The 22,696-nt window shown below is 39.0% G+C and overlaps 3 protein-coding genes across 6 annotated transcripts; 1 reads left to right on the top strand and 2 right to left on the bottom strand.

The window, feature by feature from the left end:
• Window positions 1-1,212: 1,212 nt before the first annotated feature.
• Window positions 1,213-9,949, bottom strand: LOC122981401 (anti-Muellerian hormone type-2 receptor-like). Of its 2 annotated transcripts, none has more exons than XM_044350111.1 (12): window positions 9,510-9,949; window positions 7,636-7,816; window positions 6,354-6,554; window positions 5,899-6,054; window positions 5,531-5,644; window positions 4,544-4,650; window positions 4,187-4,408; window positions 3,743-3,857; window positions 3,092-3,249; window positions 2,842-3,013; window positions 1,609-1,745; window positions 1,213-1,469 (listed from the first exon to the last, which is right to left on the bottom strand). In XM_044350111.1, exons 2-12 carry the CDS (start codon window positions 7,670-7,672, stop codon window positions 1,353-1,355), a joined length of 1,536 nt encoding a protein of 511 aa, XP_044206046.1. In that variant the 5' UTR covers window positions 7,673-7,816; window positions 9,510-9,949; the 3' UTR covers window positions 1,213-1,352. The 2 variants fall into 2 exon arrangements, with proteins under 2 accessions (XP_044206046.1, XP_044206047.1); XM_044350112.1 differs by having other exon boundaries at window positions 2,842-2,995.
• A 112-nt stretch (window positions 9,950-10,061) lies between these two features.
• On the top strand, window positions 10,062-14,694 carry LOC122981403 (cell division cycle-associated protein 7-like). The gene is made up of 9 exons (XM_044350115.1): window positions 10,062-10,162; window positions 10,259-10,375; window positions 10,946-11,317; window positions 11,770-11,862; window positions 12,119-12,271; window positions 12,789-12,932; window positions 13,177-13,326; window positions 14,037-14,173; window positions 14,514-14,694. The coding sequence occupies exons 1-9, from the start codon at window positions 10,160-10,162 to the stop codon at window positions 14,557-14,559; spliced, it is 1,215 nt and encodes a 404-aa protein (XP_044206050.1). The 5' UTR covers window positions 10,062-10,159; the 3' UTR covers window positions 14,560-14,694.
• A 54-nt stretch (window positions 14,695-14,748) lies between these two features.
• Window positions 14,749-22,060, bottom strand: sp1 (sp1 transcription factor). Of its 3 annotated transcripts, none has more exons than XM_044350107.1 (6): window positions 21,953-22,060; window positions 21,248-21,321; window positions 18,820-20,215; window positions 17,458-17,599; window positions 17,020-17,210; window positions 14,749-16,800 (listed from the first exon to the last, which is right to left on the bottom strand). In XM_044350107.1, exons 1-6 carry the CDS (start codon window positions 21,957-21,959, stop codon window positions 16,493-16,495), a joined length of 2,118 nt encoding a protein of 705 aa, XP_044206042.1. In that variant the 5' UTR covers window positions 21,960-22,060; the 3' UTR covers window positions 14,749-16,492. The 3 variants fall into 3 exon arrangements, with proteins under 3 accessions (XP_044206042.1, XP_044206043.1, XP_044206044.1); XM_044350108.1 differs by lacking the exon at window positions 21,953-22,060 and adding an exon at window positions 21,895-21,926; XM_044350109.1 differs by lacking the exon at window positions 21,953-22,060 and adding an exon at window positions 21,878-21,902.
• Between the last annotated feature and the right edge of the window lie 636 nt (window positions 22,061-22,696).

Raw genomic sequence — 22,696 nt, 5'->3', positions numbered from 1 at the left:
TGATGTGTACCCGCAGCTATCGCTAGTGATATTTTCAGAGGGAGGAGCCCATGACACACACACACACACACACACACACACACACACACACACACACACACACACACACACACACACACACACATACTTGAAATTATTATTGTTAAAACCGGATCCATACTCACTCCATAGTCACACATGTATCCATTACATCATGGACCAATATTATGTGAACAAAGTCAAGCATACAACACAGGGCTTTCTAGAAATTTATTCAACTTCATTTTGACAAAAAAACAACAAAGATGTTGACAAAAATAACTCACTTACTCAACCAAACCAATCATTGTGCATTTTTTTTAGCCAATAAGCCTTTTTCACAGCAGACATTTTGAGTCATAATAGGAAAAGCACAGGTGTTACTCATGAAATTAACAATGGCCATGCTCTATTAAAATGTCCCAGTAAACAATGACAGTATGACAGCAAGAAACCGAAGCACCTAAATTGAATTTGGCCATTAATTTTATTATTTACACCTGTGCTGTTCTTATTGTGACAGGTTGAAATGTCTTCTGTAAAAAATGGCTTGGCTTACTGGAACATATAAATCTAACAGAGCGGTCATTAACAGTGTGAGCACCAGCTGTGATTTTGCTGCTACAAGTTAAAATGTGTGCTGTCAAAAAGCCACATCACTTTAAGAGTAACTAGTCATTGTAAATATCTTTTTAAAAAAATTATTATTATTTCAATACAAAACCTAAATCATATGTGACAGTTATATAAAATTAGACACACAAGCAAACAATCCAAACAAACCCCACCCTGTTGTTGAGAATGAAGAAATAACATTTCTTCTCATTCTCATTGAAAAATAATCATTTGCATTATGTCATTATGGACGCACTTTTCAATTTTTCTATAATATAACCTGTTGTAAGTATCTAAAAGAAAGACAGCATGTAATGGAAACCTGTTTAAGTCAAGAGGCTTCCCCTATAAAATTCAACCTAATGAAAATATTATGAAAAGCTAAAAGTAGTGACTAAGGCTGCAATTAACGATTATATTCATTATCGAATGATCTGTCAATTATTTTCTCAATTAATTGATTTGTTATTTGGTCAATGAATCCTAAAGATACTCTTACTGTCATAGAGGACTAAGGAAGCCAGAAAATATTCACATTCGAGAAGCTGGAACCAGAGTAATTTGGACATTTTTTCTTGACTCAAAATGATTAATTGGTTATCAAAATAGTTGGCAACTAATCGATTAATCGACTAATTGTTGCAGCTCTAGTAGTAACTCAAAGAAAACATTGCAAGTGCTTGATATGTTGGCTACGGGACAAGTTGAAACAAAAAAAGTCATAATGAGTGACAAGACTGAAGGGAGACTAATCTGTCCGCAACACACCAAGCTGTCAGCCGGGCATCCGGGTCACTGTCCCAACAATCTGTCAGTAGCTCCTGCAGCACAGATCCCTGAGAGTTTTAAACAGTCCGTCAGTACATTCACCACAATAGATTCAAATTTTCATGAGCAATCCAAAATATTTATTTTATTACTACACGGCCAACACAAACTGTATGTCCAAGTGAGAGGCATCATGTGGAAGAATACCTGTGGTAGCAGTTCCCAGTGTTCTGGTATGGAAGGTCTCTTTTCCATGTGAAACACGTACCAGGTGAGGCTCCCCAGGGTCATACTGGCCCCCAGCTCAGATTCATAAGGCATGAGATGCTGTGGAACAATATGGCCTGCAGATGGAGACATCTCTGTGAATTTTAACATCCATTTAGCACCATCTCATAGATAAAGTGTATCCGAGCAGTGCACAGAAATACAGCAGATTACACACATTAACATCAAAGGAAAGTAAAAACAGAAATTGTGAAAATCTGACAGTATTGGCAGATGTGATGACCATTATTACGCCAAAGTGAATGAAGGCTTTAACATAACTCTTCTCCTTGCTCTGCCTAAGAGTGACTGAGCTTTTCTTTTGTGACAAGTTTTTTTCAACTTCAAGAGCACCTTAAGGTTCCCTGGTTTTGAAACTGATTGAGCACTTGGTCTCTGCAGTTATTCTAATGTGATGTTGGAAATTTTGCTTTTATTAATCGTTATTATGCAACTATTGATGATATTGAAAAAGAAACAGTAATGGCAGAGTGGAAACAGTTGTATATAGTTTTAATTATCAATATCAGGTTCAAACGTTTACAATATAAGTGGTTAATGAGAACCTATATTGCTCCCTGTAAGCTACACAAGTTCAATCCAAATATCCCAGATCAGTGCATTAAAAGTGACGAAGATAGCGGGAAACTATAATTGTTCATGGGAATGTCCTGTTATCAAAGATTTTTTGGAGAAAGTGATATATATTTCCCACATTGAGAAGAAAAAGATGATATCTTTTTGGTATCTTCATGCCAAATACACAAAAAAGGCTTAGTGCCATCTCTCAACCAATGGCTGAAATTACTTTCAAGGTCGTTATTTATGGAAAAACTAACATTTGCATTAAAGGGAAAATGCAAGGACGTTGAAAAGATGTGCACCATTTATGGACTTCCTGAAAAAAAAACAAAAGTTGGGACTTAAGTTTTCCTCTTTTCCTGTCTGGTTCTGTTTCTGTTTTGTTGTTGTTATTTGTTTTGTTTCATTATTTTTTGTTTCTGTCTTATTTTATTGTCATGTTTTTTATTATTGACATAACAGAATAAATATAATGGTAAAAGATAGATAGATTGTTATCATGCACCTGATTAAAGGCCCACATGTGGTTGGACTAGCTCATGGTCAAAGGCTACCCCATTATGTTATGTATAGGCCTAAGAAGAAGTTTACCTTCAAATAAATCAGAGCAGCGCATCCAAATCTCCCACAGCAGCAGTCCCAAAGCATAGACGTCCCCTTGCAGACACCAGCCGCTGTGTAGGTTTACAGAGCCTTCCAGGATCTCAGGGGACATGTAGCACAATGTGCCTACCTGAGCGTGACCCTGCAGACGGACAGAAATCTGAACTGTCATTCCGTATGTTTTCATTTAGAGATTTTAATCTTGCATTACTAAGTTGTATCTCCACACAGGTCTCACCACTGTGTTTCTTGTGCAGCTCTGCCGCCGCCGAGGTCCGGAACATGAACGTAGGATGGTGGAACAACCAAAATCACTCAGGGCGCAGGTACCATCTGCTCTCATAAGCACATTGAAACTGCTGAGGTCTCTGTGGGCCACAGGAGGTTTATGCACATCTGTGAGGAAAGACACATACAGAATAATTGTGAAAATATTCTGATTTGTGAATTTATTTGTGGTTTGAATTCATAAATGCAGTGATTGTTACGGATCAAGAAAGACTCATATATTCATTCATTCACTTACATTTAGAGTATTGGCCTCCTAGTGGCTGTTAGGAGCTGCAGCCGCAACACTACAGTTCAAACACTGAACCAGAATAATTCAAATGTCTTCCGTCTGCAATACTGCTGAACTGTGAATGTTCCTTCTTGTGGGTGATTTTGAATCCCTGTAATATATCAGCTGTTTGTATGCAGCCTTATGCTTTTTTTGTTACAACTCACCTGAAAGAATACTCACCTTAATGTGTTCAATTCTGGTAATAGTTCAAATTGGGCACATGTATACAGAGCTAGCAGTGCTTTCTATGTAGGCAGGCTATAACATGGACAAGCGCACACACACACACGCACACACACACACACACTGTGATATTCTGGCTGATACCATTGCTGTGAAGGTCAGAGTGGAGATAGGAAAGTCCCTGTGATAAAGACTGGCACAGCTTCAGTGACAACATCCAGCTGGTGGTGTGCTTGCACAAAAAGGAGTGGAGAGAACCCTGAAATCAAAGGGACACTAATTATTTATGTCCAATAACATTAAAGAGTTAGCTTTGGGTATACAATGATAGTGTGAGTGTGAGAGGATGTGGTAGACTAGAAAATGTATGGCATGCAACTCATTTCACTGTGCCAAAAGAAATGCTAATTATCCTAAACAGAACGTTTGAATGGGAACTTTCTGCTCTATAGAGCTTACAGGACTACAAAGCACATACCTCAGACTCCTTTTCCTGGTCCTTCACCTACTCCCTTGAATAACTTTAGATATCTCAGAAAATGGAAAAATGCCCTATTATATTTGCTTCAACGAATGATTGCCACTCACATATTCAGCAAATTCCAGGACTGTGAGCCAACTGTCTCCATATGGTTTCCTCCCAGTGCCCAGGAAGTGGACAATCCCAGCATGCTTCATCAATGGGAGTTCATAAACCTCCTTCTCTGTGGTAAATTGATGTTTCCATCTTGCAGGGATAACCTTCACAGCCACCATGGATCCCTTGTATTTCCCCTGCCAAACGGTGGCAAAATGCCCATTAGCCACAATCTGAAAGAGATAATAACATACAGGTACAAGTACAAGTTAACCGGATGGTAAAATAGATCATCTAACTGTATAATTTTCTGATACTTTGCTCACTGTTGACCATAAAATATAAATTGATTTGACAGCTGTGCTTACCCGCTGTAGTTCAATGTTAGCAATGTCAATCTCTGAGGCTTTTGTTGTTTGGCAGGAACACAGTGGTGAGACATGGGAGTCATGAAGGGAGGCTTGTTGGCTCTCCTCTAAAATGACAGTAGTCAAGTAATGTAATGAAGATACACTAGTTCAAGGAAATCTGACACTACCACTCCTTTTAATTTTGTGTTATTTTTAACTGTCTGGTTTTATTTGCTGCATTGCACTCCTGAAAAGTTTTAATCTGGGCATAAATTATTTGGTCACCCACTATTCATTTTAAACTATCCTAACTGAATATCCACAGAAAAGACACAGAAATATGATTGAAGAGTACTAAAGAGAGGACAGGAGGTAAAAGGGAGCACTAGAGATAAACACCAAGGCCAGTCCAGCAGAGAGAATGTTATTGTTTCAAGGTTAAACAATGATATCATGAGAACTGAATCTGAATTTAGGAAATGCGTTGTTGAAATGTTTTTTTCCCAAATCTTTGGGGAAGCAGAGAAGGGATGTGCTATAAATCAACAATATCTTTTTTCCTTCGTAAGGACAACAATTTTATAGCATGTCTGGTCTGAATCTAGCTCTAAGACACTGCAGGGGCTGCAATATTAACTCTATCTTCCCAGGATGAACAGTAACGTGGAAGCTGAGTTATCTAAATGTGAGGGATCTAGCAAACTCTTCTTCTGTGTGCTGATGATATCATAAAACTGGATAATACAGTCCACCATTAAGGCTTTTAATTTATTCTAGTTAACGCCCACTTGTACTGTATTCAGTAAGTAAATGGGACATATAGTATTTTCATCTATGAAAACAAAATGATTCCCTTTTATATCATGCTATTGCTCACTGAAACAGCTTTAAGACATACTGCTACAATAACTGCAATCAGGACAAAGTGTCGATGTTGTCCACTGGAGTGGGCAGTCACATAACACAAATAGAAAAATAGCCACAAATTGAAAATGAAACTTTTACCCAAGTGAAAGTAATTATCTTGAAAGAGGTTTCTCCATTTCACAGCAACGACCAGGAGTACGACAAAGATCAGGACTACCAAATGTCCAAACAGAATCACTGCAGTTGCCGTCTCTATGAAAAAAGAAACACATTTAATTTCTGCAGAATCTAATATGATTCATTAAGTGAATATCATGTTAAAAATAATATAAAAACACACATGACAAGTTTAATCTTTTTAAGTTTAGGGTCAGATTTTCAAATGAAAGGAGAATAGAAAGAAAAAGAGAGGTTTGGATTTGGCTTGGGAGGAAACAAAACATGTCTTTTGAAGGAATGATAACATTTTCTGCGATGAAAAGAAATTAAATCACTTATCATCATACCTACAGAAGCGAGTGGAGGCTCTTCCAGCTCTGGGGTCCAGGTGATGTTGCTATTGCAGAGGTCTGTGTGGCACACACACTTAATAACATGATTGCTGAAGCGTGTTTGTGGCCTGCAGGTTGCATCTGGGCAAGACTTTTCAACGATATCACAAGCTGGAGCAGAAAAATTAACACAATAGACAATTAAAAAAACATGAGAATCCTACTAAACCTACTAGGATGTGTATATTACATAACATAGACATTACAGCAATTAACTTATTTAGCCAATAGCAGTCAGATATGCCCTGATTTTGGCTGGTTTTGAGGCTTAAATTATTAAACGATCTGATAACATTTTAAGAGCAAAAATGTTTATGACTCCTGATAATGACACAAGAACAGAATCCACAACATCTGGTCTACACCAGATGTTCTGGTCCGGATGTCTAATAAATTTTTAGGTCTCTTACCAAGAAGATCAACCTCTGGCTGGCTATTGTTGATAAGAAAATAGCCCACACAGCAGTAGGTGTTCTCGCAGAACTGCACCGAGCCGCTCACATTGCCAGCGGTTGTATATATGTTGTTTTGTGGGTTCTGTGGATTCACTTGGAATGCACACTGTCTCTTCTGAATCAAAGACTGGTTGGAGATACATAGAAGGATGCATTCTGGGAAGAGGAAGACAAAAAGACAGCTGCTGTAGATGTTGTACATGTGGATTCATTGAGCAAAAATGACCTTTTTCTCTCTGGTTTTAACAGGAGGCTTTGTTATCCAGGTTTTATGGTGACTCTTATACTCTATAGTGCTGGTTGTTTATAATCTGGCTGACAATACTGTCTAAATACCAGTTTAAAGTAAATATTTAAAGTACATTTTCTACCAATTATGCAAAGATTTAATGTTCTTTGTTCAAGGCAATATCATGAGAAGCAGATTTATTGGAGTCAATATCACTTTCATGATAATTATACTACATTTATTTATGCAGTCAATGTACTAAAGTGAAACAATTAGACTTGCTGAATCTTTCAAAGTGTGACCACTTTAGCTCAGTCCAAAGTTTGACTGTAGATATATTATGATAAAAAATCAAGATGCCCAAATGTGCATCCTATCTTATCAGCCTCAATATTTCTTGAAACACCTCTTAGTGCTCTAGTTTCCTGCTGTCACAGTGTTCCTGACTCTGAAATTTCTTCAAAATTTATTTCAGTAAATTGCTGTTTCCCTCAAGTGTTCCGATGCTTGATGATGCAGATCCAATACAATCCACAAAACGTTTTTTTCCCTGAGAACAATTTATCAGTGCTATAGTTACAGGACATACGCTGGTAGCATACCCATCTCTTTCCTTACACATTTAGATCCTAGCCAATAACTGGCCTATGTATCATTAACTCTAGAAAGGTTGGTCGACATATTTAAGATGTCCCTGCATGATTGAAATCTGGTTTGGAAGGAGTTACTAAAATCTTAAATATTTCCCTTTTTAAATTCAAATCTCATAAATTCATGGAGTTTTGCAAGTTAGTGTTAGGGAGATCAGTTACAGTAGCATACTCCTTCTGAACTGTCACTACACTATTACAGTGCTTCAGCGACACATAATCTAATTATCATCAAATTGGAAATTGTGCCCCTAGAAGTCAAATTCACATGGAAAATAAACCAAAAAAAAAGAAAGACACACATGCAGCTTACAAGCTTCAAATGAGAGACAGGCTTTTTAATAGCAAATGCACTCACCTAAAGCCAAAATCAGCTGCCACTGCTGCAGGATCATGGTGACTCTGAGCCCAGACAGGCCAAGCAGGGAGTGAATATTTATCAGTCCTGGGAATGTGAGAGGAGTTTCCCACGTTTCCCAGCATCACTCCCACTGCCACACACCTGCATGTACCACACATACCTTCTACCAAACAATGGGCTGTGGGAATACATAACATTTATCAACATAATCATCTCCCACTGTTAAGGGATATCATCTGCAGTCAGGTGGGATGTTATCTGCAGCTGACTCAGATGATCTAAGGGCCACAAGTAAACTGAAGAGCTTTCAGACAAATTCACTGGAGCCACAAAAGGAGGCGCTCCATCTCCTGTTTGTCTTTTTTAATGTTAAAATTAACACCCGTTTATGCCAGGAAAAGGAGAGCATAAATGAAATATGAGGAATTACAAAAATACAAATACTAATGACAACAAGCCAAAATTATAAGATTATACATCAAAATTTGACTTACTAAATAAACGTTGAGTTTCACATTTTCACATTTAATCACATTTCGAAATATTAAATCTTAAATGTAAGATACATTTTAAGAAAGTGAACATTTGAGATACATTTGAGAAGTCAAATCATGACTTTTGAAGTCAAAATTGTAAGATAGTAAGTCAAAAAAATGCCCTTTAAGTCAAAATTATGAGATTTACTACATCAAAATGTCTCAACACCTATTGGATGGATTGCCATAAAATTTTGAAGACTTTCATGGTTTCCAGATGATGTATCCATAAGACTAAGTTACTCTAGCGCCATCAGCAGGTTGACATTTGTGGTTGTGGATGAAATATCTCAACAACTACTGGATGGATTGCCATGAAATAAGACATTCATGTTCCCAACAGCATGAAACTTTGATGATCCTCTGACTTCTTTTCATCCAGCACCACCATCATGTCAAACTTTTTGTATGTCCAGTTGTTTGTTTTATGACTAACAGTGGTGGAAAGTAACTGAGTACATTCACTCAAGTACTGTACTTAAGCACAATTTTGAGGTACTTGTACTTTACTTGAGCATTTCCATTTGATGCTACTTTATACTTCCACCCCACTACATTTCAGAGGGCAATGTTGCACTTTGTACTCCACTATATTTATTTAACAGCTTTAGTTAGTGGTTACTTTTCAATAACATAATTATGAACTTATAAATTACATTGCATTGTTAAAGATTAAAGCAGTGGTTCCCAAACTTTTTGCCTTGTGGCCTCTTACAAAAAATCAGTGTGTATTTGTTTCTCTTTGTCATGTTTCAGATGTCAGAGTTGCCAGCAGTGCCCCCAAAGGGACATTTTCCCTAATGTGGTTTCAAATGAAACTGTTTGAGTCCCAAAGAAGTTAAACTCTTTTGATATTTCACAAGAACGAACTAAAGACTAAAGAAAAGAAAAAAAAGAAGAAGAAAGAATCCAAATTCATGTAGCATCCCACGACCCTTCAGATTTATTTTATGACCCTTACAAAGCAGTTCAAACTAGCTCCACCTCTAGCAGCTACAACAATAACATGCTGCTTATGAATTGTGTTTGTCAGTCAAAGCAAAATTTTCTGCAAAACGAATACTTTTACTTTCATTCTTGAAGTACATTTTGCTGCTTATACTTCTGTACTTTTACTTATGTAAGATTTTCCATGCAGGACTTTTACTTGTAATGGAGTATTTTTACTTTACTAAAGTAAAGGATCTGAGTACTTCTTCCACAACTTATGACTACAAACTTGCAAAACTCATGACATTTCCCATCAGCCTCGGCTGTAGTTTGTGTTTACTGCTAACAGCAAATGTTAGCTTGCCTATACGCTAAACTAAGATGGTGAACAAGGCAAAATATTACCTGTTTAACATCAGCATGTCAACGTTTGCATTAAGCTCAAAGCAACACTCACGTATTATCTGTACTGTACTATCTCATATATTTGTCTCACAATGTCAAAATTTTAACGTCCGATATGGCTTTAACTCAGAGAGTCAACATTCAAGTGTTTCTAATGTCTACACTTTGACGGTTAGCTAGCTTATATAATTTTGACCGAGGATTTACCCTAACTTTTCAGGGTTTTTTTACTTTTTGTGGCAGAAAATGGACTTCCGTAAACACTGATATTCTGTTTTCTTACACAATGGAACAAACATAAACTCATTTTTTCACTGTGACTCAAATAATGTCTTTTGGAATATGTTATTTTTAAATGTTATTTGACAGTCTTCTTTATAGCGCATGTGTCTCGAGGATGATCAACAATAAGGTAGTACACTTTTGTTTATTTTGTCTGTCTTTCGCGCGTTTAGGTGTTCAGTTCCCCCCACGAGGGCGGAGTTTAAAAAGCGACATTGACCTTGGCTAATACTGTGTATTCTCGCTGCCCTAAGCTACAAAACACGCACACCTAATTTTCTATCAGTTTAACGTATTTGAGCGCGGGCGGGCGGGCCGAACTGAACTGGGGAAGCTAGTCCTTGCCGTCGACGGCCATCAAGAAAACAATGGTAAACCAACTTAAATGACTTATTGGTCAGCCCGAACATGTATTACACATGAATTCAAAAGTTTTACGTTAATTTTGTGCATATTTATTTTACCAGACGGGGATTTTAGGAATGCGCTTCCCCACAAAAGAGCTGGCTGATGTTTTCGCGGAGGACTCTGAAAACGATCGAACATTTTACGGTTTTTCTGACGGTGAAATCAGCGATCACAAGGTGCTTTTTTTGGCTTCAATACGAAGGAAATATACGTATTTAATTGTAATAGACGTTTTCTGTTGTTGTTTTTGTTGTTGGTTTATCGCCTCACAGAGATATGAATACACTCACTGAGCAGTTTATTAGGAACACCTGTGCAATCTAATGCAATCCAATACAACAGTTCTGCCATGAATTCTACTTTTATATTATTATATTATACAAAGTGTTCCTAATATTTTGCCCCTCTCATGTATGTTAATAGAGTGGACAGAATATTAGGAACACTCTTCAATATAATGCAATCCAGTACACCACCACCATGACCTACATAATAAACATAAAATAGAGTTCTCACCTTTCTGACAGTGTCAACAGAAACTGAAAATGTTCAAGCTTTGTGAAAGTAGAATTTATGGCATTACCCTGTAGTGATTTCATCGGTCATTGTTTTTCACTTCAATGCAGCTGGCAGTTTATGTTCTTAGAGAGCTCAACAGATTACTTAGACTGTGAAAACTTTGTGAAAGTTGTGTCACCAGCTAAACGAGAAATAATCCAATTTCTTAATCTCCTCATGTCCATCAGAATTCAAATTTGGAAGATGAAGATGGAGCCCAGCTTTCTCTTTCTCCCAAGAAACAGAAAGCCACATCTAAACCATCTGCTGCTGCCCATCCCTTCAGACTCAGGGTGGCTCTCCGCTCCACTTTCACTGCCCAGCAGTCCACTGATGATGAGGATGCAGAGGGTGAAGAAAAGAGTACCGAGAAGAGAGAGGTGAAGAGGGCAGGAAAGACCAGTCAGGCAAAGAAGAGGAGACGTGTTAAGTTTGAAGATGAAGAGTCAGCAGTGGCTCGGCCGTCTCCTTCTGAGGAGCATCGATCAGATTCAGCAGAAGATGTGTCGGACTCTTTTCTGGCCAAGAGAGAACAGAACATCAAAGCCAATAAAGCAATGGTAACCAAGAAACACAGAACTACATACAGTATATGGTATAGAATTTGGAGGCCGGCAGATTGATGTCACCAACATGGTGTATATAGCTGTGGTTCATAATGTCCAGTTATCCCAAAGGTTTATTGGGAAACCACAGGGTCCCTTGTGAAATAAGAATGTTTAATTTCACTGTTCATTTGATAAATTTTCCACACAGAGAGATCTATTATTTTACTGACTTCTCCCTTTTGTTTATAGTAGAAATGGACAGGTCTTCTCAAATGGGACAAAACAAATCAGAATGAGGGTTTTTGGCCTAAAGCAGTGGCTCTCAGACTTGGGGTGTTGGATCCTTTAAGGAGTCACAAGATCATTTGGGGGGGCTTCAAATAGCTTGTTCGGTCTGATCAACAGTCCAAAACCTAAAGAGATATTCCATTGATTATAATCCTTTTTATTTTATTTTATAACAGTTGGCTCAGCTGATGGCAGACCTGCAGAAGATGCCAGGAGCTGCAGGTTTTCTGAAGAAACAAAGTGGTAAACAGCCAAAAGAGAGAAGTACTGTGAGTAGAGGATGATGAAAAATCTTTCACAAATCACCAGCAGTTTTGTCCCAAAGTCAGTTGTTAATATTTAACTGGATGGAAATTAAAATTCCCCATTTGCTTAAGTCAAAAGTAAACAAGAGGTGAATCAGAATATTTATGTTAATCTTTCTTCTCTGTCAGATCACCCCAATTATGACTACTTCAAATTTGAGTTCCAGCTCTGATTAATAGACAAATGTACTGAGGTGATTTTATCCAACCTCATCTGCAGCATCCACCACGCTCTGGTGCAGCTGGAGGGGAGTCCAGGAAGAACCCAGAGCGAGCGTCCCGCAGACAGACCCGCTCTATGGGGGGAAGTGACAATCCTTCAGCCCTGAAGGAGGAGAAACTGGAGCTCAGTTTAGAGGAGGAGCTGCTGGAGGTTCAGTTCTTCCATTTATTAATGACTGTCTTTAAAACTTTGGACTACTTCCTATTCTAAAAAAAAATGTTGAACAGGATTGGGAGCCCCTACTCTCCTAAAAGGTGTTAACTTAAGTGCAATATAATTATTTTAATTTTTTGTCAGATCTTGACAGTTTGTTTTGCATGTAAATTAATGTTTTTTATTTTTAAAGTAGATCTCAGGCCAGAAAATCAAATAATTTCATAATGGCATTATTGTGTAGTGCAACACATTGTGCAAAAATGTTTTTCAAAGAACTACATAACAAGCTGTATGATTGAAGAACTAAAACTGGGTCTTTGTTAATCATATGAATGTTTTATCTTCTGTTTTACTCAACCATTTGTAATATGTTCCGTATACTGTCAAGATGAATGTATCAGGCTTTGCATATGTGTAAGTTAACTGAACATATTTTATTAAATCTTATCAGTGTCTTAAGTCAGACTGTAAAAGTTAAAGTGAAAAAGATCATTGTTGTTTTGTGTTCTAGGTACGCCGGGCCCCGCAGCGCCGTGGAGCCCCACGACCTCATCAGTCCAAACCTCATATTGTCCGACCTGTCGAAGACATCACAGAGGATGAGATTCAGCTGATTGCAGACAACATGACTGATAAAGTCTACGACAGAGTCATAGTTAGTTCTGGGAATGTCATAGTTAGTTCTGGGAATTTATTTCAATATCATGTTATTTTGGAACCAAATCAGTTTGCACAGAGACCACTAACAAAATCACTGTGACAAGATCTAGTTCAGAATACTGAGAAACCGCTGTGGTCATCGAGTCACCACCAGGTGGCAGTCTCTCCTGTACTGAAGTCTAACAAATGTACTCAACCTCTGTATAACATCTGTTGATGTTTCTTTTTTTTGTTTTCAGGGCTCTACATGTCACCAGTGCCGACAGAAAACTGTCGACACTAAGACGTGCTGCCGCAGTGAGGACTGTCGTGGGATTCAGGGTCAGTTCTGTGGGCCATGCCTGAGGAACAGATACGGAGAGGATGTCAGGAAGGCGTTGCTTGATCCGGTCAGACACCAGCACACAGGCTATACCTGCACAGATGCACATAAGATGTGAATTTTGCACACATCATTTCTGTATATTCTGTCATGGAGTGTTTAGGTTTGCAGGGGGGTCAATTTAAATGTGGCAGAGTCGATATGATAGCAGCTCTGTGAGGCTGTATTTGAAGGATAATTACGGTTTATTTCAACCTTACATATTTCCCATAAATGTAGCCATTTGGGCTCTATGCACCATGCTAACTTTGCACTCACCAGCTCCATTATAGAGATTTGGGGAAACAAGGGACTTGTGCAGAAAAAAAAATTTAAAAAGTCATTTCACTTCTTACTCTCCATCTTAAATTTCAGTCTTGTGTAACAACTTTGGGCTTTTTCACCTTTGTAATGAATAGTTTTGCCAGTGGAGACACATATGTGAAACAGAGAGTTCAGCTAGCTTAACAGTCATGGTCCTAGCAACTCATCATTAAGTGTCAAGACAAAAGGTGACTAATAATGATAACATCAGTACTTTTCTTAAGACAGAACAGGATTTGTTTCTCTGTGTTGTTAATCATTTGCACCTTAAAGTAAGCAACACTGCAGGCAAAAATATAAAAGTAGTTGCACTTGTAAAGTTAAATCCTGTTCGCCTTTTAAATCCTTTTCCTTATGTACTTACACTTCTGTCTTTCTCCAGTCAGTTTAGTGTTTAATCATGTATCTCCTCAGGAGTGGCGGTGCCCTCCCTGTCGAGGCATTTGCAACTGCAGCTTCTGCCGCCAGCGTGATGGCCGCTGCCCAACTGGTATCCTGTTCCCCCTGGCTCAGTACCACGGTTTCTCGGACGTCCACTCTTACCTCAGCAGGTGGGGTACTACATCAGAAGATTTTATTTGAAAAATTCAGGTGTTTCCAAGTTGCTACTGTAATAGCAACATACTTTTTAAATTTTTTTTTTTTTTTTTCCTTTTTACAATAATTAAGTTTTTCTTTCAAGAGTCTAATTTATTAAATACTACATATGAACCTCAATATAATGAGAGGATACTTACCAACTTAACAAGTACCAGATTGCACCACCATCTCAGTAAAGTGTCCTAAAAAGTAACTGTTAAATACCTGCAAATTATCAGGAAATTAGTGTAAAATAAAATTAAGGGACCTGTAAAGTAAAGCTCTGGAACTGACACATTTCTCTCCTTACAGCCTCCAAAAAAAACTGAAGAGTGAGGATGACGATGGAGAGATGTGATTCCAAGACACCAGAGGGAGCAATTGTTCCAATTGTATTGTAGTTTTGTGTTGAAAGTTTTGAGTCTTGCTGTTTTAGTCTGAGTGACACTTACACATGCTGTGATTTTAAACAAATAAAGCAGTTTCCGACCAACTTATTGTCATTTGTTAGATTGTGACATAAATTTGCAAAGAAATGAGACAAAAGTATATTCATAATTTTAATCCAGCTGTTGGCATTTGCAGTAGTAGTATACACACAATATAAAATCCCTTATTTAAAACGGGGCAGAAGAAATAAGAGCACTTGTTGTCCAATGAACTTAGTCTGTAGAGATTCAAAGGAGAGTTTTAAACAAATTTCTGACATAAAATTTACAATTGTTTCTCAAACTAAGCAGATCTGAAGCAAAGAAAACAATTTTAACAATGATGAGAAGTATATCATCTCAGAGAAACCTTGACCCTTAATATATTTTGCAACTTATTTATTTGGACAACAAAGGGATGTGCACCGAGGTTTGCCTTTAAGCTGGATATTTTCCAGTTAGAACTTACACATATGCATTACAAGTGTAAAAAGTATTAGAAAGTTCATGGACCAAAGACAGTTTCCTAGTTTTGCTTATAAACTTGAGTATGAACCTTTGGTTTGAGCTTACATATTTATGCTGTCTGGACATTATTACAAGATACTTCACTCTGACCAGATATGACTAAACAATAATTTTCCACAAAATAAACTGATGTGACTGCAAGGCAAAGTCTCAGATAATAAGTATACCACAGAAAGAAAAGTACTGGGAAGATCAGGACTGTATAGAATACATTATTCTATGACAGAAAGGCTTGCACATTTGATCTACATATATATAAAAGTTAACATAAGATTAAGATTGATTGTGCATGAGAGGTTCATACAACTGAAAGGCAATCTCTTGCAATCATGTAAGATGATCCCGCCTATGCTAAGAATTTCTGTAGCCTTTACATTACCAAATATATATATATACATAAAAAAATCTAAATATTTTTTGCTATGATAAACATATCAAAGCATGATGGCTTGGATGTGTGTACCTACACAAGAGGTTAAACAGTTATTCTCAGGATTTCAGTGCTCTTATACACCTACATCCTCACACTGATTAGTGCTTCTGGCTCCAACCAGGTCGTGACCTAATATAGTCCAGCCCTCTTCTAAACTCCTGAAACGCTTTACATATTATTCCTATGATAGTGGGATTGTTAGTTGGTGAAAACACTCGAGTTCTCCCAAAACTGCAAACAGAACTTTGAGAGCCAAATGTTTGCTGCCAGATATTATGATGATAGTTTTCCATTTTAGTTTTAGGGGGGAGTTTAGCATTATGGGAGGATGAGGGCCAGTTAACCTGAGGGGGCACGCATGATATAACAGCCCAGGTTGAGAGGGCAAGAACCACCTGAGGTGAAGAGGGGCAGAAGTAGCGAAGCTCACAGCCTTGAAAACAAGGGTGAGAGTGTGACTTAGTAGTGTCATCTCTTTACTAAAGAAGGTTGTAGAGAGAATATTACTAACTAACAATTCGATATCAGGTGAGGGGGTCTGGGTGTTTTATTGCAATCCCACTATCAAGTAAGATTGGTTCTTTGTGTGGGACAAATGTTAGTGTATTGCCATTTCCACTTGAGAGAAATAAGATTTCATGATGATTTCTATAGTCTAACATTTTAATCCAACTCAACCACCTCTGATCCTTAAATGCCACAGGAATCTAAAGACACCTGGAAAGATGGAAATCAGCACTCCTGCCTCAGTTCTCAATAGTGTCTGTTGTGTTGCATTGTGACCACTTCTCCTGCCTGAAGCCTTCAAGAGGTTCTGTGTCTGCAGTCAGACGTGCCCTTTTTAACCCCAAACGTCCGAATACAACGTCCACCAAGGCCATCTTCCTGCTCCTGCTCTGTTCTTAGTAGCTGTTGCCATTCATCTGTTGAAGTCCCACCTGCATCATGTTGATCCCACTGCTGGCTAATCGAGCTATGCTCTCTGCAGATAAGGTTTCCATGGTGACAATGGTGTGCTGGTCACTGGCCGACACTGCTCCGGTGCCGGCTTCTGTTCCTGCTGCAGGGGAAGCAGCATCAGTCGAAACTGTGGTGCTGCCAGTGGCGACGGCCGTTGTTTTCTTGTTCAGGTGGGTTTTGATGTGCTTGGAGAGGTGGTCGCTGCGCATGAAGCGTTTTGGACACTCTGTGCAAACAAACCTCTTCTCACCTAAAAAAAGGGATAGAAATTAAAGTCAGTTAATGCTGTAGAAAAAAAACGAGTTTACTAGACTCTTGGTAAGACAAGCAGATGTTGATGTATGTACAGTCTTGTCCTTTACTCTCCAAATCATAGACCACTTCAGAAATATGTCTCAGGAGTTGATTGTGTCATAACGTTTTGTAGTTGCTTTTGACTAAATGTCACGAGTCAAATCCTAAACGTCACCTGTGTGTGTCCTCTTATGGCGCTGAAGCTCATCTGAACGGGTGAATCGTTTGCCACAAAAAGACCAGCCGCAGACGAAGGGCCGTTCTCCTGTGTGCCAGCGGAGATGGGCCCTCAGGTGGGATGTCTTGCCGTAGATCTTCCCACATCCGGTGATATGACAAATGTGCTGTTTCTTTTTAGTTGGGTCACTGTTTGATGTACAAAAAATAACTCAGGGTTGAAGAATTGTTGACTTTTTTCCCCATGTGATAGAGGGTTCTCTAGTAGAAGACTATGTACCATTATCTTATCTTACTCTAATCAAATAACAGTAAAATTACAGTAATATCAGTAAATAATACAGATATGTTACACAGAAAAAAATGTAAGAAGCTGTGATAAAAATCACCCTCTAAATAAGCACAATATAGGCATACAGCTGGTTCAGTGACATACCGTCCTTCTCCATCCTTGCAGAAGGGGCAGGTACAGGCTTCTCTCCGGTTACGTCGTCCTTGGGTGGGAGGGCTTATATCCTCATCGTAAATGGCTGTGCTATCATCCAAACTTTCCCCGCCTGTCTGCAATGCCTGCTCTCCTGTAGTGATGGAAGAGAAAATACTGAAGTCTGAGATAATGTCTTTACTCAACATTGCTTGTCAAATAAACATACTAAACCCTGGGGGTTCACAAAAGTTTCACTAGCAGTGTAAGTACCGTGAGATGTACTATTTGAAATGAATAATAATCATCAAGGTACAAGCACATATACTGTACATTTAAAGGCTGGATAGCCTGAGCCCTACAGGCTTAAACCTCTATACTAAAGTAAATTTTGGTTAAATGTCATCACCAACAAAGCTTACTACATAGCCGATTTCATAAGAATAACAGAGCAAATTACACCCAATGATGATGCAATGATTCTTCAAAAACTTAGTATTTGATAAAATGTAAACTGGCAAGGATATACAAATTACTGGGAGGGATTGCCAGTGACACAGCTGAAGAGGGGTTTAGACATGATAAAGATTCCTACATGATGGGAGGGGTCAAGTTACACCCCTACTCTGACACAGACATCGTGGCCAGCCCGTACTACTGTTATGCGACCATCGTCTGAAGGAGGAAGTATCACCAAGAAATGAAAAAATTTCAAACACATATGCAAACACATGCAGTGAAGTAAAGAGCTCAAGGAAACTCTGGGCCAGTTGAACTGGTTAAACCAGTATAGTGCACTTCACACACAAAAGAACAAGAGATCAAATCCAGAGATACGAGATGCTTTGTGTTTCAGAGAAAACCAAATTGAAAAAAAAAAAAAGAACTCCAACACACCAAGTAAACCTAATTTTATCAACAAATTTACTTAACAACTGTCAGTTGGTCTTCTACTGTACAAATACTGTGTACTACACTATTTAAACTGTAGTTTTTTTTTTATCTCTCATCTAACTAAACACAATCAAAAGTTAGGGTTTAAGCCCCTCTCATTTTGATCAAACACAAAATAAATTAATGTACAGAACATTTTTAAAAAAGTAATGGTAAGAAAGTCAAATAACTTTGATAATAATAACAAGTTCAATTTTATAAATTCTCATACTGTCTTGGATGAGAATTGCATCATTTAGTAAAAATAAGCTCCTCCAGAGTCACTGGCAGCTCAAAATATTTCCAACATACAATTTGTTGATTTAATGTTTTGTATGTTAATATAGTTCACCTTCAAAACATATGCAAACTGATCAAACCATTATGTATACTTTTTAAACTGCACATCAATAATTCCTGGAAAGCAGGCTACTGACTGACCTCCTGTGCTGGCGATGGTGATGGGAAGACTCTGCATCTGCAGCCCTGAGCCACCGAGTGAGTTGAGATTTATGGTTTGGAAGCCTGGGATCTGCACGGTGTTGACAGCTGCAGCAGGTCCCTGAGTCTGGCCCAGTTGAGGGAGAGACTGCACTGGGGCCAGTGTGATCTGTGTTCCTGGACTCTGGATCTGAATGGTCTGCCAGCTCACCTGGCCATTGGGCCCAACAGTGCGCAGCAGGAGGGGGCCTGTGTTTGGCATAATTTGAAGATTTTGAAGCCCTTCCTGGCTGAGAGTTGGAGCAGCAAATACCTGACCGCCTGCGGTCGTGACAGCACCGGCCTGTATGGTCTGGAGGGGTGTTCCACCTTGAATGATTTGCTGAGGCTGGATAAGGATCTGCTGCGGCTGCTGTCCGTCTCTATTGTCTGGCTGTATTGGGACACCCAGAGAAGATGCTGTGTTCTGCTGTAATGTCCCCGTCACCGCTACATTACTGTTCTGCGTTTGGGTCATTCCATAAGAAGATGTCGTCTGCGTGGTGACAGTGGACGCACTTGTCATGTACGTTGCCCCACTGTTGGAAGACACTGGCTGCTGCGATTGCTGTATGAGCTGGTTTCCCCCTGTATCCCCTCCACCATTGGCATCTCCCCCTGTGCCACCTGCTCCAGTACTGACAGGCAACAAAGTGATGTTTCCATTTAGCGACACAGGCATATTTGCCAGGAACTGGGGCTGGTTTTGTAACACGCTATTGCCTAAGCTAATATTTTGTATGGGGATTGCTCCCTGAATGAGGCTGGGCATCGTTATGATGTTTCCTGCTGCACCAGCTCTGTTGGCTGCGGTTAAGATCTGCTGGCCATTGGGAGAAGACACTATCTGAAACTGCTGTCCTGGTCCTGCTGCAGGAACACCAGAATCTTGCTGAGCCTGCGCAAACTGCAGTGGCTGGCCATCTACTGTCTGAAACTGAGGAATAACCTGGTACTGAATGTTGGGCATTACACCTGATAGGGTGGTGAGCAACTGTTGACTCTGCAGTGATGGAGCCTGAGCTACTACATATTGCTGCGCCTGCTGCTGCTGCTGTCCCTGAGTGCTTACAGCAGCTGCTGATGGTGACTGCACCTGTCTGCTCTTGCCTGTGTCTCCTACTGCCATCACCCCTGAGGAGTCGGTGGTGATGGTGCTGGTGCCTGAGGACGCTTGAACACTGAGAGGGATAACCTGCCAGCCGTTGGCACTGGAGGTGAAAACACCTTGATTCATGTCCAGCTGTTGCTGCTGGTTTTGTTGTTGTTGGTCAGCAGGTGAATCATTTTCTCCTGGGGTGTCAATTCGACTGCATGTGGCCGCCAACAAGGCGAGAGGAGATGGCTGCTGTGAGTCCTGGAAAGAGAATAAATAAAAAAAGAGAGGGAATTTAGAACATAAAAATACATCTCACTATCCAACATACATGTTGATGCTGCAGCTGTGATAAAATATATCAATGGCTATCAAAATATCCACTGATAATTTAACCCATTTTACATGTATTGAGGCAGTTGAAATAACAAAGGAAATAATAACATCAATATAGTGATTATAATAAATGAAATAAGAAACCTTTAAAAAGTGCTTTACAATAAAACAGTTGAGTAAAACAGAATTAGGATAAATAAAGCAGGATAATGGCACAAGTAATTTTAAAAAAAAAAGAAGATAAAAATCAAGCTACACAGTAACAATAATATAGCCAGAAGTAAAAGTGGACCTTACGAAACAAGGAGGAACTGAGAGGGCCAAAAAAAATAAAAAATAAAATCAACATTTCAACTTTAATAAAAAATGTCCAATTCATGTAATAACACATAATTGCACTAATTTAAACACTTATATAGTCTGGCTGGCTTTGCAAATGCCAATTCATAACATTAAAGCCATTTTTGTCACGCAAGTCTCTTTCCAGCAGTTCACAGGGGCTGGAGTGAGAAGTCCAGGGGGGGAAGCTGGGTGGGAGAATATGGGAGGGACCACTTTTTTTTTTCCAGAGCAGCGGCGGGCTCGGCCTCCCCTCCCCCCAAACCCACCCATCTCCCTCCCACACTTTTATTTTGCCCTATAAACTGACACACTCCTCTAGCCACCCCCTCCAAGGCCAGCCAAATGGGCCGAGCGAAATGCACATGAGAGTGCAGGGGTTTGACGGGAACACCCCGTGTGGGCGAATTTTACCTGCCCATTTCCCACCCCGGTGACATGTGCTCCAGAGAGAAAATCAACAACACGCACACGTCTCGACACAGATGGGTTACAGAATCAAATCAAAACAAAACAAGAAATACATATCGGGTTCAGTGAGGGAGGGAGTGGATTTATGTTTCCCAGCGGACAATCACCAGATGTGGCATTAGTCAGACTGTGTTCTGGTTAACCTACTTGTGAATTCGTGTTTCGCTTTTGACTGAAGCCTCCACCGCTCTCCACAGCGGCCATTTCACCCTGCTGCTGATCTGCGGAAGAAGAGTTTTACAAAGATCACTTCTCTTTAACTTTCAAGCAGCAGACACATCAAACTGAGTTATGGTCTCATTAAACCAAAAGGGGGGGAATGGCGAAACAAAACAAACAAAGTATTCACATGATCGACGACACAAATGACAAAAACTGTACGAAATGTGTCGTTAACGTGAAGCAATTAAAGACAAGAAATGTAAGGAAATCCAACCACAAGTGCCTGAAGGGCCAGCTAGCTTATTAGCTAAGCTAACATGAACTCACACAAGTTGTCACGTAGAAGTGCTACTGAGAGCGAAATATGTTTATCTGCACTACTAAGTGTTACTAGTTAGCTAGCTTATATGTGTCTAATAAAGTTAAATTGTTTTATAGGCAGGTAGTGCCGGTTAAAAACAGAAGTTTCGTTGCTGTTAACCAGTTAGTTGGCTAAATGTTGTTAGCTAACTTAAATACCGACAATTAGCAGTTAAGTAGTTGGCCACTTTTAAACTGCTTGAGACGCCACAAAACACAAAAAATACAACAGTGAATACGCTTAAAGTAACGTACTTCAGTTCAACTTATACCTGATAACTGAATGCTTCGTTCACAACACGCTAGTTAACACAAAAAAAGTTCACTTACTGCTCATAATTTGAAGACGGGAGGAGTTTCTCTTCTTTTTTTCGGGTTGACAACTTTTCACAACTTCACACAAACTTGACGGACTCCCCCTCTATGAAGGAGACGGACGGGTGCGTTTGATTTACGGCCCCGCTGAGCCTGCAATCTTAACAGTGACCAGCAGGTATAGCTTTTGTATTATTTAATTTCAAAATATAGACTTAGAATTTAACATCGTAATCTTTAACTAAGTCACAATTTAATTGTGTTGTCAATTGTAATTGTAATTTATTAATCCCAAAGGAAAATTAAAATGTTACAACAGCCAACAATGAGGTAAAAAAAACCCAATGAGACAAATGCAATTCAAGGCTAAATTATATACAGTAACTAAATAAACTAACTCATATGAAACATAAATAAATGAATAGAACATAATACAAATACGAATGAGATGACAGTAAATAAAGTCTGTCTCAAGCTGCTTCCTAAAATGTTTATTTCATTAAGACTTTAAGCCAAACCAGATTAAAAACGTCCTAATCATATTACTATTACTACATTATCCAATGCGCTGTCTAAATTATATAGAAAATGAGTTTCATTTTGTTTTCTACTGTCCTTTTTATTGAGAACTGCGCAGTGTGTTGTGTAGTAAGTTAAAAATAGATGTTGATTTTTTAAATATGGATGATGCACAAGGACTAAGTTGGCTGTTCATATAAGAACCATATACATTAGCCAGTTACTTGGAGAAAGGGGAAA

Source organism: Thunnus albacares, chromosome 4, assembly GCF_914725855.1.
Source record: "Thunnus albacares chromosome 4, fThuAlb1.1, whole genome shotgun sequence".
In the NCBI taxonomy this organism is placed as follows: domain Eukaryota; kingdom Metazoa; phylum Chordata; class Actinopteri; order Scombriformes; family Scombridae; genus Thunnus; species Thunnus albacares.
This window is presented reverse-complemented; position numbering and strand designations above follow the sequence as displayed.

Coding starts and splice junctions, on each gene's coding strand:
- sp1 (XM_044350107.1), bottom strand. Junction 17,211..17,457: donor TGCAAGGATGGAGAAGGACG/GTATGTCACTGA, acceptor TACATCAAACAG/TGACCCAACTAAAAAGAAAC. Junction 16,801..17,019: donor CCATAAGAGGACACACACAG/GTGACGTTTAGG, acceptor CCCTTTTTTTAG/GTGAGAAGAGGTTTGTTTGC.
- LOC122981401 (XM_044350111.1), bottom strand. CDS start 7,672: ATGATCCTGCAGCAGTGGCAGCTGATTTTGGCTTTAG. Junction 3,858..4,186: donor TCCTGGAATTTGCTGAATAT/GTGAGTGGCAAT, acceptor CTTTGATTTCAG/GGTTCTCTCCACTCCTTTTT. Junction 1,470..1,608: donor ACTGGGAACTGCTACCACAG/GTATTCTTCCAC, acceptor TAAAACTCTCAG/GGATCTGTGCTGCAGGAGCT.
- LOC122981403 (XM_044350115.1), top strand. Junction 11,863..12,118: donor AGCCAAAAGAGAGAAGTACT/GTGAGTAGAGGA, acceptor CCTCATCTGCAG/CATCCACCACGCTCTGGTGC. Junction 12,933..13,176: donor AAGTCTACGACAGAGTCATA/GTTAGTTCTGGG, acceptor TTTTGTTTTCAG/GGCTCTACATGTCACCAGTG.